A 17,101-nucleotide genomic window follows, 5' to 3' on the forward strand; every position below is an offset into this window, starting at 1 on the left:
TAATCGATTTTCCGATAAAGTCATGTAACTAATTTTTAGATTAATTAAAAATTATTTAATTAGAAAATTAAACTGTATGACATTATTCTAGATATAATTAGATAATCTCACATAAGTAACTGTTATGTGCATTGTCCGCCATAGAGACGTTAGCACGCTTAATTATTAACAAGACTGTATGGGTAGTATCGATGAATGAATCCTGTTGCGCAGACCGGTAGCTTTCATTGTAAAAGAGTCGATAGCTACCGTATAGTCAGTCAGGCTCGTGGGGTGAACGTTGGTGCGCGAGATTCGCTCGCTATATTTTCTGTGATTTAGCCAGGAAATCGTAAACCAAGAAGTCTTAGAATACGGTTCTACTTGTATACGATGATTAGTGTTTCAATTTCGGAAGATTCTTCGAAGAATATGCAGGAGAAGAAATGTTTTCAAAACGAAAGCGACGGTCGGTAAAACTGAAGGGAGCAGGCGTGGACTGTGGATTCGAGTCGGGCGTGGGGATGAACTCTACGGGGAATGCGAGAGGGAGGAGGACTGGGGCGCTTCCTGTGGTTGGCACTAGCCTAAAAAAGCTCCATAAACAGAATCGCGGCCGAATGTCTTTTCAATGCAACGAAAATGGTGAAGTGTGGGAAAAGGTGGGCATTGAATAAAGGCTTCGACAGCTCGAACCATGACAGAGGCGTCGGAGGAGTAAGTAATACTGTAATGATGCCTGCGGTACATCTGACGATTGTTCCGCTTGAAACCTGAAATGTCCGTGCCTATGGCTTAACTCCTCTGCTCTCCTCGATATCACGTTCGTTACGCGGTACCTGACAGTTCTGTCCGACCTCGTCTTGCCTTTTTTCCTGTCAACATTTTCGACACCCACTAGTAGTCTACATGTTTCATGCATGTCTCAAATTTTCCTCAACCCTCAAAATATAACTAAACTCACTCTCACTTCTGAGATGTGTCATGCTCGTTGGGCGTCTGTAAAAATTTACACATGTAAACGTATGATTTTGGTCGGAGTGTTTGTGTGTTTCCTATGCCTGTGTAGAGGTGACCGTTCATTCATTAAATCGATGTCAGCGCGTAACATCTGCTATTTCGTTATGTATAACAGCAATTCTTCGATTTCACATACATACATATTGGTCTTGCGCGTTTTTCAACTATATACATAATGATTTTGCCATTAAAGCAATTTTTAAAACATTTTTATAAAATTCCATAAATTTCTGTCAAATGTAAAATTTGTTATCAAATTGCATTTCTTCAAACATTTTATTGCTACATATATGTTTTATGTAATTGTGCATTATTTATTTCATATTAAGACATATTATTGACCTTCTTGTATTACTACCTTTCATTTCTGTTCTTTTTTAATCTAATAGTCACTACAATATTAAGTTCGTATTCATTAACTTGTTATAATAACTTTTTGACATTTTACTTTTAGTGGTAACTATCTGGTGAGGGTTCGTGCCCAGGTAATGACAAGGGATGATAGTTCCGGTGGTTGGGTTCCTTTAAGCGGCGGAGGTTTAGCAAATGTTTCGGTTAGAAGAAGAGCTACTTCTTCAGGTGGGCATCAGTCTAATAATACCAATGGATCTGGTGTTTCTACTACGACTGTCATACCCTCCACTACCAACTCTACGCAATCTGTATCAACTGCAGCTGTCACTACAAACCAAAATCATGGATCTTCAAGCAATTCCCCAATTGGTGCGACAAAGAAGAGGCACGAGTATCTTATTTATGGGAAACGGATCACTGATCAATCAGTAATAGATACAATTTCTAATAATATTTAAATGTACTTCACTTTATACAATTACTTTGACATGACATTATCCTTTTATAGGTTGTTCTTAGTTGTACAATTAAAAAGGATTTTGAATATAATAAGGTAATGCCAACTTTTCATCACTGGATGACAGGGGAAAAAAGATTTGGTTTGACATTTCAAACAGCTGCTGATGCAAGAGCTTTTGATAAAGGTGTTCGTACAGCTGTTGAAGAATTATTAGAAGGTAGTTTACTATTTTGGTAAAATCTGTTACATATTAGAACAAATCATATTAACATATATATTCTTACTTAAATTTATATCGTATCATTACATATCTATTATTTCACTGCTACTTTCTATGGAATGTGCAAATGGTAAGAATGAGACTATTTTTAGAACTTGACGAATCAATAAATTATGAAACTATTATTTAATTTAATTATTTAACAAATTTTGTTTTTAATTTAGGATTGGCCAATTCAACGTTGTGCGGTAATTCATTAGATGCTGGCGATGAGGATGTTTTTATGGTATGTATTACAAATAATTTCTAGTACAATTATTATAGATATAGTGTCTGTGTGTGTGCGCGCGCGTGTGTGCGTGCATATATGTATATATATATATATATATATATATATATATATATATATATATATATATATATAGAAAGAGAGGGTGACTCAGGATATGTAGGGAATATGGTAAAGGCACATCCAGTACACTAAAATAAGAAAAAAAGTACATATAAATATATATCCAATATGACCTTGTTCTCTAGTTACAGCTTATTCTTTGTTGCATCAATCTTTCGCATAGATACGACGGAATTTGATTGTGTTATATAAGTATTTTATTATAAATGTAACAGTTAAGATGACCACTTCAGAAGAATTCCTCTAAAGATATGTAAGCAAATATTAGAATATAAAATAAGCTGTAATTTAAAAGTAAGATCATATTGGATCCATTATTATATGCACTTTTCTTTTTATTTTAGTGTATTGAATCGACTCCCACTGTATTGTGTATATATATATGTAAACAAAATTTAATTTATTTTAGACTTTGAACTTGCCTGCGGAACCGCCGGAGCCACGTCCATCGTCCGAAACATCTCATAGTATAGTTCGGGTGACCAATTGTCATTCCCAGTGTTCAGATTTTCCTGATTCACAGAAACCTATCCATTATATTGGTGCATCATCTATAAAAGTACCACCATCGCAACATCCTTTGGCATCGACTGCCGATGCTGGATCTGATAACTATCCTTACGTGCAGCTCACAACACTTAATCATGAGTATTTATATCCTATTATCGATGATCATAAAGGCGATCGGTTAGATAGATCTAATACTGGCAGCTCTTTGAAGAAGCCAGATATTATAGTATCTGAACCCGCAAAAAATACTATGAAACGTAATATTCGATTACGATGTAAACATTGCCAAGAGCTTTATACAGAACAGCATAATCCGAGAGGATCGTGTGAATTTGCACCTGACCCAATTAAACGTGGGATCGCAAAAATTTCGTGTCTGTCGTGTGCTCAGGGCATGTTATATCACTGTATGAGCGATGCTGAAGGTGATTTCTCCCAAAATCCATGCAGGTGAGAGTTTCAAATATATGTATATTGGGTGGTGTTACAAGGTATGTACAAGCGGGTACTAGTTCCTTATAAAAAGCATGAAGAAAATATAACTTTTATTATAAAAAAATAGTTAAACAACATGTTTGGAACTTAGTTTTTGAATAAATAAAGTTTGAAAATTCACTTTGTACGACGCTTTTCTATCAGGAATCACCTGGTGCCCACTTTCACATATCTTTTACGAATACTCTGTATATTCATACATTTATTAATATTTTATAAATTAATAACTATATGTTCTTATTACTTAAATTCCATTCATTGAAATTATAAGTTTTTGAAACTGTAAGTTTTTAAAATATATGATGTAATAATTATTGAATAGTTATATGACTACTATTCATTCTTGTAATACTTAATAATTAGCAATACATTATAAATGAATATTAAATTGGACAGTTGCAGCACGGAAGAAGGATGTGGACGCAGATGGTTTGGTTTGGCATTATTGTCACTGATCGTTCCTTGCTTGTGGATTTACCCTCCACTTAGAGCTGTTCATTGGTGTGGCTCGTCCTGCGGAATGTGCGGGGGACGTCACCATCCGATGGAATAACTGGAGGAACCCTTTGATATCTCTCCTGTCTACTCAGTCGAATCAGCCAACGTCTCTTCATCACGTGGTGCTGTAGCCAATGTGTACGAATGTCACGATTTGAGTATGGGTCGTTGTCAGAGGTATCAAAGGGGTAGACAACTTCCAGTACATGCACTTATCCATCAACGTCGTGTCTGAATTAATTTGTTTCGAAAAAAGAAGGAAAATGGAAAAAAGATACGAGCACAAATTTTCGCATTTAGTCGTAATATCATGTATATTCCATACATTTTGTATATTTTATTAGCAAAATGCATTATTTAATCACATCTGTACATTAAACCGTTTGAGAATGGACGTTGTTTAACATATACTCTGAATGATTGGTCCACAAGATTAGTATTTGGACTGACCAACTATTTGTGATACACGGTGCACATTGTGGAAAAACTCAGTCAAGACGTGAGATATACAAAATTTTTTATTCCTAGTTTGAAAGCTAGTTTTTTGCCTTGTGTGAAATCTTTTACAATGAAACTGGTAAAGGAATCGCTTGCTACATGATCACAAACTTCTTTGTTTTGTGGTAATTGAATTCAAGATATTATTTATTTATTCTTCTTGTACATTTGTTTCACAAACGTAAAGTGATTACATATTTATCACTATAATATATGTTATTCTAATTCTTTTTTGTTTTTTTACATAGATATTTTTATGATTTCATATTTAAATCCAGTGCCGACAATATTTGTAATATATGTTTTTCATATAATCCTTTTAAAAGGAATTACATGAATTATGAAGTAGAAATAAAATGTATATTTAATTTTTAAGCTTTATGCTTTTGACAAGGAAGAGTAATGGTTTTTAATCTATTTCATTAATTAGCACAAACTGGTTGTCAAAAGTTAGTTGCACTTTCACAAATAAGTATCAAAATTAATGTTAAAAGTTATACCATGTTATTAAAAGTAATTATAGGCAGTCATTCAGAAATAACAATGAATGTCTATAGTGAAGAATTTTTTAATTATCAAACGCAACATTGTTTTTAAAGCCCCTTCTATTGTGCTCTTTGTATTTTAAAAATATCATTAATATTTATATAGTCATTTATCCGTTAAATGGAATTTCTTATGCTACTATGTTGGCGTAATGTTAAATGCTAAATAATATCAGTATTTACAAGCATGGTACTTTCAGTACTATTAATATTACTATTGCATCATGCACAATAAATATAAGTTAAAAAATTGTCATATACATAATCTTAGTTTGAGGCTTACTACTCATTGGAACATATTTTTAATTTAAAGCTGATTAATAAATTTGAGTTATATAATATTATAAACTTGTACCTATATTGGAGTTAAATTTTTTTTTGCTTTTTATAAAATTCAGTGTATTGTTTGCAAATCTAAATCACTATTTTATAATGTATTATAGTCCTGTATCATATGTATCAGCATTGTTAACATTTCTAATTTACATCTACTTGTAATCTTAATTATTTTTCTAATTTTAATAGTAATTAGTAGGTAGTTCATTTTATTCTATGTATTCTATAATTATTGAATGGTAATGCACACCATTTGAATGTTTAGGAAATTAAGATGCTTGTGAGAGAAGGAAGCAGCTGGTTTTTAGCAATAATTCTGCTTATTATTGATCTTATCGTACATTCTTTATTATCAGCTTTAAAAACCATACTATGTGGTTTTAGAGTTTTACGCTCTTGAACGATCTGAGTTTTATATCTACATTTTAATTGAAACGATGTTAAATCTGAACTTATTAAAATGCTATGAGTAATTAAATGTACCGTTATGAGCATAGTTATTTTTTTGCTCAGTGTACGTGACCATAAATATTAATGCAGGGAATCTTATTACAGTTTTCAATCAAAGCTTTTTAAAATGACTTGATGAATGATTCAATAATCATGTTACAACTGCTGTAGAAAGTTTTTACATTATTTTTAAGATGCATTTCATAATGACTAGACCATGAAGTCATATAGCTATGGAATATTGGAGTAATTAATTATTGTATGCTTAATTCATTAAATCGCCAATCTTTTGCAGCAATTTAGTTATTAAAGAAAAAAAGAGATGTGAGGTGGAAGACAAAAAATCAATAATATTGTTCTGTAAATTTTGTTATGTTTAATGTTTCTAGTCCAATAATAATAATGTATATTTAGTCCATTTTTAATTCACATAATTTCATTTTTTGTATCAAAATTTTTTACTTGGAATTTACAAAAGATATGTGTAGATTTTATAAATCTGTACAAGAGATGTAATTTCTTCGAAAAACTCTAAAATATTTTGTGCTTATTGTATTATACATGTATCTAATCTTAATTATTTTTTACTTATTTTCCAAATTCTTGATTCTTAAAATTACGTGTCTTGAAGTTCTGTAACATAATTAAATGCTTAAAACTAGCACACACGGTTTTAATATATGTATTTATAAGTTAATTTCAAGAACTCATTAAATAAGGTCTGTAATATTTATGTCCCTGAGCTCAGTTTCATTAACTCGTATGTTCAAATAATTCTTCTAAAATAATATTACTAAAATTTTGTCTTTAAGAATTTAATGATAGATACATTTACATTTGTTGAAATGCAGTGGCTTCGTTACATAAATATTAATATATCCAATGTCACTTTCTCGTTTTACAGTATATTATAATACTACTCTTTGCATTAAGGTAGTATTACAAAAATAATAATATTTTTTACAGTTATATTTATCTTCCACTAGGATACACTCCCTTAGCTGTAATAAACCAAGTAGAATTCATTGCAAGTATTATCATGAATGACTTTAATTATATTTCAAGAGATATCATATGTTTTCTTCAATTAAAATATACGTGCTATGCATTCTTAACAAATATATTTGCAATTTTACTTAGCGAGCTTAGGGGGATATTAAATAAAAATAACATTATAATTTGGCTTCCTGTGTATGTATGTAACATGTAATTTATTAATATAAATATATTGTGAATCTGATGCCAATGAGGCAGTATTTTTGCAAAAGAATTCTATGAAAATTTATGTAACTATAAATATACAGAATTTTTAAAAAAAAACTTTATTTAAAAATTTGTCAACTATGTAAATATTAACTTGTTTACTGCCATAGCAATTAATAGTTTAATTTCGATAGTAAACAAATTATGTATGTTTATCAATTCAAAGTATTCCACTGAGTCTTTTACTGTAGACAGTTTCTTTTTGTATGATATTTAATTAAATATTATAATTGTTTAGTTACGAATAAGTACAAAAATTATTTTTTCAATAAGTCCGTTGTGATGACTCATACCAAATGAGAAATAAACATGTAATCATCTTCACAAGTGTAGTTTTGTACGACATAGCGTGGCTGTATGAATGTACTTCTATTTAAATTCTTTTAATTACAGAGTGTGAGTGCATAGTGTGATTGTTCCGAAATGTTATAATGTGTCTATAATTATAGTGATCAATAATGAACACAAAATGAATATACATATAGTTTATACGATAACAATTATGACAATGTTGGTGATAATAATTATCGACACAGAAAATAATTACTGACATAAATAAAGTGCAAGTTTACATACGCGTATACGAACTGATGAATGCAAGAACGTATGCACATTTAAAAAGTATGTATACTCAAAAGCTAATTGTGAAAATTTATCATACTGATGAAACACGCAAAGGTGTTTATCAGAAGTGAAAAATATTTTATCACATCATTGGCAGTGCTAAAACACAAACAATTTACTATAGAAACTTATAGTGTATTTTCACTGATAATGTAAATACTGCAAGAGTAATGAGTATGATTTTAATTCAGAGATTCATTATATCATAAATGTTTAAATCTTGTATCATTGTAATTAAAGGTATGTATCATAATCCAAATGTATAAGAAATAAATATATTGTACTATGATGAAATGTCACGTAAACTAAGTGTGTTGCTCTAAAGGTTTATGAAATATATTAAAGTACTTTCTGAAAATTATAGTATATTCTTCTTTATTAGTTGCTAAAAATATTCAGGTATATAATCTTTAATTAATCCTGTTTACAGCAATACATATGTATAAAGCTATAACGAAGTATATAAATAAAATATATACATTTTACTTAAAATAGAAGATGAAATATATGTTAATGTGGAGTTGGCGTATGACCATCTACATAAAAATTTCTTGTTGCTTGTGGTAACTCTAATTCTATACCATCTAAATTTTTCGTCAATATAATTTGACAACCTAAAAATACGAAAATATATTTTAATATTTTTAGTTAATCCTTGATTACTAATTAAATGTGTAGAACATATTTTCAATTACCCAATCTTGAGTTCTCCTTTAGAAACGGTGCTAAATCTAACAGATCTTCTTCTTTCTCTTCAGCTGTTGGTAATTTATCTAAATAATCATGGTGTACATACAAATGACAAGTAGTACAAGCAAGGGATGCTTCGCAAGCTCCTTCCATCTCAATTCCATATCTATGAGCTAAATATAATACATTATCTCCAACTTTTCCTTTTACAGGTATCTTTACTCCTGCCTTGTCAATAAATGTGACATTTACTCTAAAAAGGAAATAATAATAAATTACATTTAAAAAAAAAAAAACATTGTAATATCACATTTTATATAATTTTATATTGTATATTTATAGTAATTTATAAAATATATTAATTTTACCTACATATCAGCTTCTGATTTCGGATCTTGCATTTCATATTCACCGTGACATGAATCTAAAAATATATATGAATATGTATAATGTGTTTATAAATGTTGAAATTATATTACGCGTTTGAATCATTTGTTTACATCGTGTTTAGCGACATCTACGCTGACATGTCATAAAAGAAAACGTATTTACATTTCGATGTATGGAATTCAGTAGTTGATGTAGTTAGTAATTGATTCACTGGTAAAATAGACTTTCGTATTACGTGTTTCCATGATATAGGTCGTAAAATAAATGTCATTTTTATTGTTGTTTTGATCGCAATTTCTGTTACAATTTTATGAGGATATGTACACGTTCGTTACACAAAAATATTCTTTATTCCACTAAGCATAAAAGACAAAGATTGAAAACTTCTTGAATCGTATTGATATTGTATACACATTGTGACTAGTACAGAACATAATATACAGAGGTGAAACTCCTATCGGTATTTTTGATATTCATGACAACTATCTAAAATTGTGTCCTTCTCTGTGCTGACCTTCTTTAAGGTAAAGTGTGAAAGGATTGCGATACGAGACATTAGAAACGTTGGAAATATAAGATATAATATAGAATTTAACAAAACAAGGAAATCATTAGTTATAATAAAACAATTTTTATTACATTAGATATTTTGACCTATATGTTTCATGCCGCGTGTATTTAAATAATAATAATTATTTTATTAGCTTGAGCTAAAAATTCTATATACAATTTTAATCTTTTTTGATTAAATTCTTAATTCATAATTAATTTGCGAAAGTTTTAAAATGCATTTGTGATTTATTATTATCACTAGGTGAAAATATCTTTTTTTATTATAGAAAGTATGAAGAGATTTTTATACAACAATAAACTAAATGCACTGAAAATACTGATTTTACAAACATCGTAATTTCGTTCTGACGTGTTGATAATTTTTTCATTATATTGAAATAAAAAATGTTATTCTAAAAAATAATCATAAATAATTCATCGTGATTTTTTTAATTATTAGTTTGATCGTGGTTTCTCGAAGTGGACTATGTGGTATGGAATAGCTTTTTATATAAAATTATGTATCTTCGTTGATATAGAAATATTAAGGTTTTTCCACTTTAAATTAAATAATAGATTTATTAATATTACATTTTATTAATTTGTAAAATGATATGTTCATAAACGTAAAAATTTAATTTAAACTTTTGTTTATAAACTGTTTCATAACTGTATATAATTTCAGCAAACATCGCTAAACAAATTTTCGCCTTTTTTAATATTGCGTATGATAATCAACTGAATAGTTATTTTACAGAAATTATTAATTTGTTAAACTGATATAATCTTTTAAAAGATTTGGATTAAGGAATTAATAGACACTGACATAAAATCTTTATTACAAAAAATAAATTAATTCATTCTACATACAAAAATACATAACTAATATTAATAATACTCTCTACTCGGTGATGATTTAATAATTATACTGCTATTGATGTTCCTTATTAAACATGACAATGATGACACTGGTAAAATTAGTAATATAATATGCAAATGTGATAAATCTTAATCAAAACATAAATTTCCAAATATATGTTTTAAAGTATAAAATGTCGTTTAGAAACAATTTATGAATAAAAAATATTTCCAAAGACTTAATTTTAAAACTGATATAAAACATTTTTCTTAATGAATTAATCGTAGCAGTCTGTATTTTAATAATTATTTGTGAGTATATTACACGCATAGTTAAACTTATAAAATACATTATGAGATTAGAGAAAATTATGGCTTCTTATTTCATTTACAAAATGTTTATATGTACTAATTTGTACAAAACATTTTATTCGTATGCACTTAAAAGCTTATAAAATTAACAAAAAATTTTGTACAATCAACTTTAAAATTTTTGATTACCAAATTGATATAAACTTTTCCAATTGTAAATTGTAATATATATTAATTTTGTAACTCGATGTTAAACATCAAGCATAAATGTTCAATTTTTACGCGTAAGTTTTCTATAATAAAGTCACATTTTGTACAATCTTAATGTAAGTTTTTCTATATTTTCCGTAAGAAGAAAATCGTGAATAATTTTTTAATATTCAAAAGCATAGTTTGATATTATAAATCAAAAGATAATTGTGTTTATTGTATTACAACAATTTAATTCTCTTTAAAGTCTATGAAGACTCTATTTCGTAAGGAAAAGACCTATTACAAATCCAGTCTTGCATTACAATATTATGTCATAATGTTCAATGAGAACATGTGACTAAGAGTTTCTATCTCACTTATACCGGAGTACCTTTTTATGCATTCGATATAGACAATTTATAAAATTATGCAATACTTAATAATTGTAAAAATGGTCTTTTTACAATTTCATTTGTTCTCTAACTAACGTATAGATCTCAATTCTTATCTATTACTCTATTTATTAACCGGGAAATTGTACTTTCGCATTTGCTTTTAAAATTACATTGACGTTTGCTGTTGCGATAATGAAATACAGCAAACGAACATTAATAATTCTATGAATATACATATATCAATTTTAACTTATTGGTCCCTAAAATAAAAATCTCCTAATAGTGTTGTACTAATAGTGTTGTTCATCTAATAAAGTGCTTTAAATTAAAAATATCTAGCCTCTTCTAACTACGATTTGCATTTAAACTACCAAAGCTATATTGCATACTAGAAATATTAATACATAATTTAACATTTACTTTTGTACTTCAGTGCACGTCGCATTTGTTCTAACCTTTCTGTATACTGACACTCAAGTTCTTTAAGCTTTGTTGCTACTTGTTCTTCTTGAGCACTAACGATTGCTTCAAGCTTCTGTTGTACTTGATTCATGGCTCCTTTGTATCCTTCTTCTATACGTTTGCATTCACTTAACAAAAACTTTTCTTTATTTTCTCCATGCTCCTGAAATAATTTGTATATTAAATTGAAAACCATAAAATTACTAATAAGTATAAAATATTCTAATCTATTTTGATAGGATCAAATTACCTTATAATTATTCGCCGTCTTTTTTGCTGATTGATACTTATGGTTTAATGTATCAATATTACTTTTCATATCTTTCTCCTTTTCTTTTAGTATTGTTATTTCTGCCTTCAGATTTTCTTCGCTTTCTTTTAAACGTTGCAACTTTTCGTTCATCTCAGCTTCTTTATCTTTTATCTCCCTAATTTCTGCAGCCCATTTAGTCATTACCTGAGCCATTAAATTTCTTTCTTCTTCCACATCATTCTCTTTTTGTTTTAATTCTTCCTGTAACTGTTCGATTTTCAACTTTCGTGCTAGCAATTCTTTGTTGTAAGTGTCAAGTTTGCTTTCAATCATTTGACTAAGAAATTGTTCTTTTGCTTTGAAAGATGAATGAATTTTTACCTTTTCTGTAAGTATCGCTTCTTTTAAAGTTTCCACTTCTTGCGTCTTTTCATTATATCTGGTTTGTAGTTCTAATAAAACGATTTTATATCGCTCATCTAATTCCTTTCTTTTCTCACGATGCTGTTCTTCTATACCCCTAAGTTCTTCCACTACTTTCTGTTCTATCTCTTCGCGTACTTCTTTTATCATAATTTCTCTTATCTTTTGAAAATCTGTACCGTCGCTCGAGCTACGTGGCGATAAATTCAATTCAGCTGATACTTGTTTTTGGTTTTTAACATATTGTTCAAATTGTTTAGCCTGATTTTTTAATTTTAGAACAAGTTGATCCCTTTCTTCCTTCAATTTCTCAAATTCCTTTAGTCTCTCCAATTCCTCATCTTTTCCTTGCAAATCTTTCTCCAATTGTTTGATTTTTTGCTCCATCACAACATCACTCTTTCTGCCAGCTTTTAACAAATTGATTTTACCACTTAATTGTGTTACCAGATCTTTGTAATGAGAAAGCTCTTTTTCCAATTCACATTTGGAAGTTAAAGATACCTCACTAGTTTTTTTGAATCGATTTTGGAAGGTTCCAATCAATTTTTTTGTTTCCAATAATTCTGTTTCTAATTGTGAAATTTTTTCCTTATAAATATTTCTTTCATTGAATAGATCCTCACATTTGTGTTTCAAAGCTTCGTTGTCCATTTGATATCGTGACACTTCTAATTTCACATCATCATAATCCTCAATTTTTGAATTTCTCTTCATGTTCAACAATTCAGACTCTAGTTTTGAAATTTTAGCAATTAGACCTTTCCTCTCGCTAATCGAATTTTCATATTTCTTTTTCCAAGATTCTTGAAAAATTTCTATTTGTGCTATTTTCACCCTAGCATCATCTAATTCGGATTGATATTCCGATATTTTTTTATGATCGTCAACTGCAGCATGCAATTTTTCTTCTAAGCGTTTACAATCTTCTTCTAACTATAAAAACAAATATTTGATGTCTAGCATAATTACATACAGAACATAAGCTTATATTAAAATGTACCTGATTAATTTTTTCTAAATGTTCGGAACAATGATCTGGCAAGAGTAGACTTATTTCCTGATTGGGATGAGCATTGCGTAATTCGTTTAATGCTTCTTCTTTAGCTGTACAGATAAAATTATTAGTTAATCTTTTCATAATATCGTGTTACTTTTTTTAATATATGGAATTCATTATTTTTTAAGCAATATTACCTCTTTCAATTTCTTGATAGATTTTTTTTGTATACTCTTCTTTTTTCTTTCTTTCACAGCTTAAATCTTTTTCTAATTCCATTACCTTACATTTATATGTGTCACATTCTTGTGTCAATTTTTCCGCTATTTTTACTTGTACCTGCAAATCGTGTTCATATTTTTCCATGTCTTGTTCACGTTCCCCTAGGGTAGCATATTTTTCTTTTAACATTTCGATTTCAGACTTGTGTTCGTTTATTAACTTTTCCTTTGTACTACAGACATCTATATACAATTCCTTAACACGGTCCAACTCCTTTTGCGTCTGTTCTAATTGCACGCTACAAACAAGTATTATATATGATAAAATAAATGATTTTACTGAACGAGATATTATTATAAATATTTCATACTTACGATAATTGCACTACTTCGATTTGTGCCTCTTGCCTAACTCTTTCTACAGCCTTAGCATGTATTTCTAAATATTCTTTATTGTACTCGTCAATGGCGTCTTTCTCTTGTTTATTTATATTTTCTTGGTGTAATTGTTTAAGTGTTTCCTGGTTAATTGCTAAAGTTTCCTCTAACTTTTGTTCTAATTCAATTTTTTCTTCTCGCAAGGAATCATATTGGTTTTTTACATCGCTCAAATGATTAGATAATTTTTGTATTTGGGCATTCGCTTTCATAGCTTGATCTGTAAGTACAGATTTTAGTTCTTGCTCCAATTCGCTAACACGCTTAGCGTATCGAGCAGCTTCTTGTCGACATGTATCAGCTACCGTTAAAGCTTCATTAAGTTCTTTTCCTTTTTGCGATAACGTATTTTCTAATCGAGTTATTTCCTTCCTTTTAACTGCATGGCCAGCTAAACACCTACATAGTAACATTACAGTAGTAGGTGTAAAATTAAACGATAATTTAAAGTAAAAGTAACTTTCTAAATAAACATTCAATACCTTTGTAATTCCCCCCTTAACTTATTTGCCATATCCTCGCACGGTTTTACTTTTGATCTATTATGAAATTCACCTAATTTCAATTGTCTAATTGAATCCGATTCGTCCTCAAATGTTGTTGCCAACAATGAATCATATTGTACTACATCACTGTTTGCTACTTCTAATTTATGCTGCAAATACATTGGTAGTTATGTAGAATTTAGTTGCTTCATTATCAATAGTTATTATTTCGAATGTTGAGATACCTGTAAATCTTGAACCATCTTTTGCATTTCTTCTTTTTCTTGTGACAGATTCCTAATCTGCATTTGAAGTTGCATTACTTGTTGAGCATTGTTCGTAGCCATAAGATTGCGGCACTGCGTCTGGCTTTCTTCTAATGCTTGTGCTAAACGATTCATGGTATCTCCTTTCTCAACCATAAGCGTCTCGTGCGCTCTTCGAACATCAGCTAATTTATTTTCCAATATAACATATGAAGTTTCCTGTGAATATAAACAAATAATGCAGTTAAATACTACTCATTTATTGTGTATTTACGACCTAAGCTCAGCTATGATAATATCAATAATCAAGAATTAGTACAGAAAAACAGTGATATCTTCAAAGCTGTGAATTTTGATGCCTTTTTTGCATCAACATGCAAAAAAATAAATAACGTATACAATTAATTATTAATATTTAATATGGTCAATATGTAGAAGCAATCAAAGAATAATGTTTTGGATAAAACAATATCAGAAACTTGCCCATATACAGTGAGTGTTGGGATCCACATTGAGCAGCTATGACAAATATTAATGTTATACATACTTGAAATCATAAACGCAAACTTTTTCTTCTAATACAATATCATTTTGTTTAGTGTAAACACATATACATGAATAAGAGCTTTAGTGTAAAATACCTTTGCGCTTAATTTGTCTGCAAGATCATTTATTTGAGTTTGCATATTTTTCATTTCAACCGCATGTTTCTCTTGTGCTTGTTTTAAAAATTTTTCATATGTTTTGTCATTTGTTTGTAAAGATTGTACTCTTTCTAATACAGATATTTTTTGTTGCAATTCTATTACAGAATCTCTGGCAACATTTAATTCCTGCGTTATCTAAAACATACAATTCACGTTAATTATTCAATTAGATAATGATTATTAATTTAAAAATAATTTATTGCAAATAAGCCTTACATTTTGATTACTTTTTTCTAAAACTGCATTCTTTTCTTTGAACAATGTTATTTGATTTTGAAGATCAGTTATTTCAGCTTTTGCGTCAACTGAAAAAAAAATATAACTCATTACGATATTTTCAATCTACTGAGATTATAACGTAAGATTTCATTAAATCTTACCTAGCGCATGTTGTGTTTGATTTCTGGAAATATTTGATCTTTCAATTTCTGCTTGTAAAAGTGTAATTTTTCTAGTAAATTGATCTTTCTCTTCTTCCTTCTGTACTTGTAATTGTTGTAAATCTTCTGTTAATCTTTTAATTTCTCTCATTCGGACTGTATATAAAACTTCCAACTGCTCTTTGCTTTCATATTCAGCTGTCTTGTAAGCTACATTGTCATCCTGTGGCCTACCATTTGGACCTCTTTTGAAACAATGGTTTACATGGTCAGAGGTAACATTGTCTCCACCACCAAACTCATGAATTTGTCTACATTGTACATTATTTTCATAAACATTAATATATCCGTTGTTTGAATAATTTTTTGTTTGAGCATCGTAATGATTAGATGGTGTTTGATAATTATAAGGATAATTTTCATTATATGTATAGTTTTCGTCAAATTGTGGTCTCAGCTCCCTTGGAAATCCAACATTCTGTGGCTTTGCCAACTCGTAGGGTGTTTCAGCAGTCATATTATTAGTATCTTCGTTTCTACTACTCTTGGAATATGGTGTATCTGTCTGACCATACACATTAAAATCTTTCTGTATATCAGAAATTGAAGGACCAATTTCCAAGTCTGACCTATGGTTTGTCACAGTATTTTCGTAGTTATTTGAATTCTCAACACGATCATATAATCCAAATTCATTTTGCAGCTCTGAAACTATTTGGCCGTTCGGTGATATGATTCCTTGAACACAGGAATTTATTCCTTTGTTAGAATTCTCTACTTCTTTAGTACTATCTTGGTAATGACTGCTGTTGACAGAGCTAATGTCATCATCGTCGTCTAAGTCATCAAATGCATTGGTCAGAAGATCCTTAATCTGAAATAGGATACGTGTTATAATTGAAATTATTATACCTATTAGTTTTAAATTGAAATCTTTAAGAATATAATTAATTGTAAATATTATATTACGTTGAAATAAACATAAAATAAGATATACCTCCTTGTTACGTCGTTCAATATCTTCTTGCTCCTCATCCTCCTCTAATCCTTGAGTACTTGTATTTAATTGAATACTTTCTGAGCCTTGAAACAAGCTCAGACCTGGGCCCTCCATCCCTACCGTCTGGCATGCAAGAATTTATCATGAAAACCAAACATTTAAGTCCAACATATTTTTGTTTATAACACCATAACCTAAACGCAACAAGTGGGTCACAGAAAATCAGTTTGAACTACAATGTTAACTTCCACAATAGTTCACAAAGTCTTAAGAAGCTCATTGTTTATTAATCTCGATAGGTGCACGGTAAACAATTTCGAGATTACGAAACTTTTCAAACGATTATGCACTCTACAATTTTCTTGTAAACAATCTTTGAAAAGTCAAACTGCACTACAGGAAGTCTATACGCG

The 17,101-nt window shown here is 29.5% G+C and overlaps 2 protein-coding genes across 7 annotated transcripts; one reads left to right on the forward strand and one right to left on the reverse strand.

The window, feature by feature from the left end:
* The first annotated feature begins 235 nt into the window (after positions 1-235).
* On the forward strand, positions 236-8,229 carry Spred (Sprouty-related protein with EVH-1 domain). 2 transcript variants are annotated; one of them, XM_078197205.1, is made up of 6 exons: positions 236-696; positions 1,454-1,781; positions 1,862-2,030; positions 2,258-2,319; positions 2,855-3,405; positions 3,847-8,229. In XM_078197205.1, exons 1-6 carry the CDS (start codon positions 677-679, stop codon positions 4,001-4,003), a joined length of 1,287 nt encoding a protein of 428 aa, XP_078053331.1. In that variant the 5' UTR covers positions 236-676; the 3' UTR covers positions 4,004-8,229. The 2 variants fall into 2 exon arrangements, with proteins under 2 accessions (XP_078053331.1, XP_078053333.1); XM_078197207.1 differs by having other exon boundaries at positions 2,294-2,319.
* LOC144478861 (uncharacterized) lies at positions 8,034-17,070 on the reverse strand. Of its 5 annotated transcripts, XM_078197197.1 has the most exons (15): positions 16,686-17,066; positions 15,689-16,562; positions 15,525-15,613; positions 15,243-15,443; positions 15,085-15,120; positions 14,581-14,820; positions 14,333-14,505; positions 13,788-14,249; positions 13,389-13,711; positions 13,195-13,298; positions 11,766-13,127; positions 11,474-11,678; positions 8,727-8,778; positions 8,360-8,607; positions 8,034-8,278 (listed from the first exon to the last, which is right to left on the reverse strand). In XM_078197197.1, exons 1-15 carry the CDS (start codon positions 16,800-16,802, stop codon positions 8,175-8,177), a joined length of 4,590 nt encoding a protein of 1,529 aa, XP_078053323.1. In that variant the 5' UTR covers positions 16,803-17,066; the 3' UTR covers positions 8,034-8,174. The 5 variants fall into 5 exon arrangements, with proteins under 5 accessions (XP_078053323.1, XP_078053318.1, XP_078053319.1 ...); XM_078197192.1 differs by lacking the exon at positions 8,034-8,278 and having other exon boundaries at positions 8,469-8,607; positions 11,509-11,678; positions 16,686-17,069; XM_078197193.1 differs by lacking the exon at positions 8,034-8,278 and having other exon boundaries at positions 8,469-8,607; positions 8,723-8,778; positions 11,509-11,678; positions 16,686-17,069.
* Between the last annotated feature and the right edge of the window lie 31 nt (positions 17,071-17,101).

This window comes from Augochlora pura, chromosome 3, assembly GCF_028453695.1.
Source record: "Augochlora pura isolate Apur16 chromosome 3, APUR_v2.2.1, whole genome shotgun sequence".
NCBI lineage: Eukaryota > Metazoa > Arthropoda > Insecta > Hymenoptera > Halictidae > Augochlora > Augochlora pura.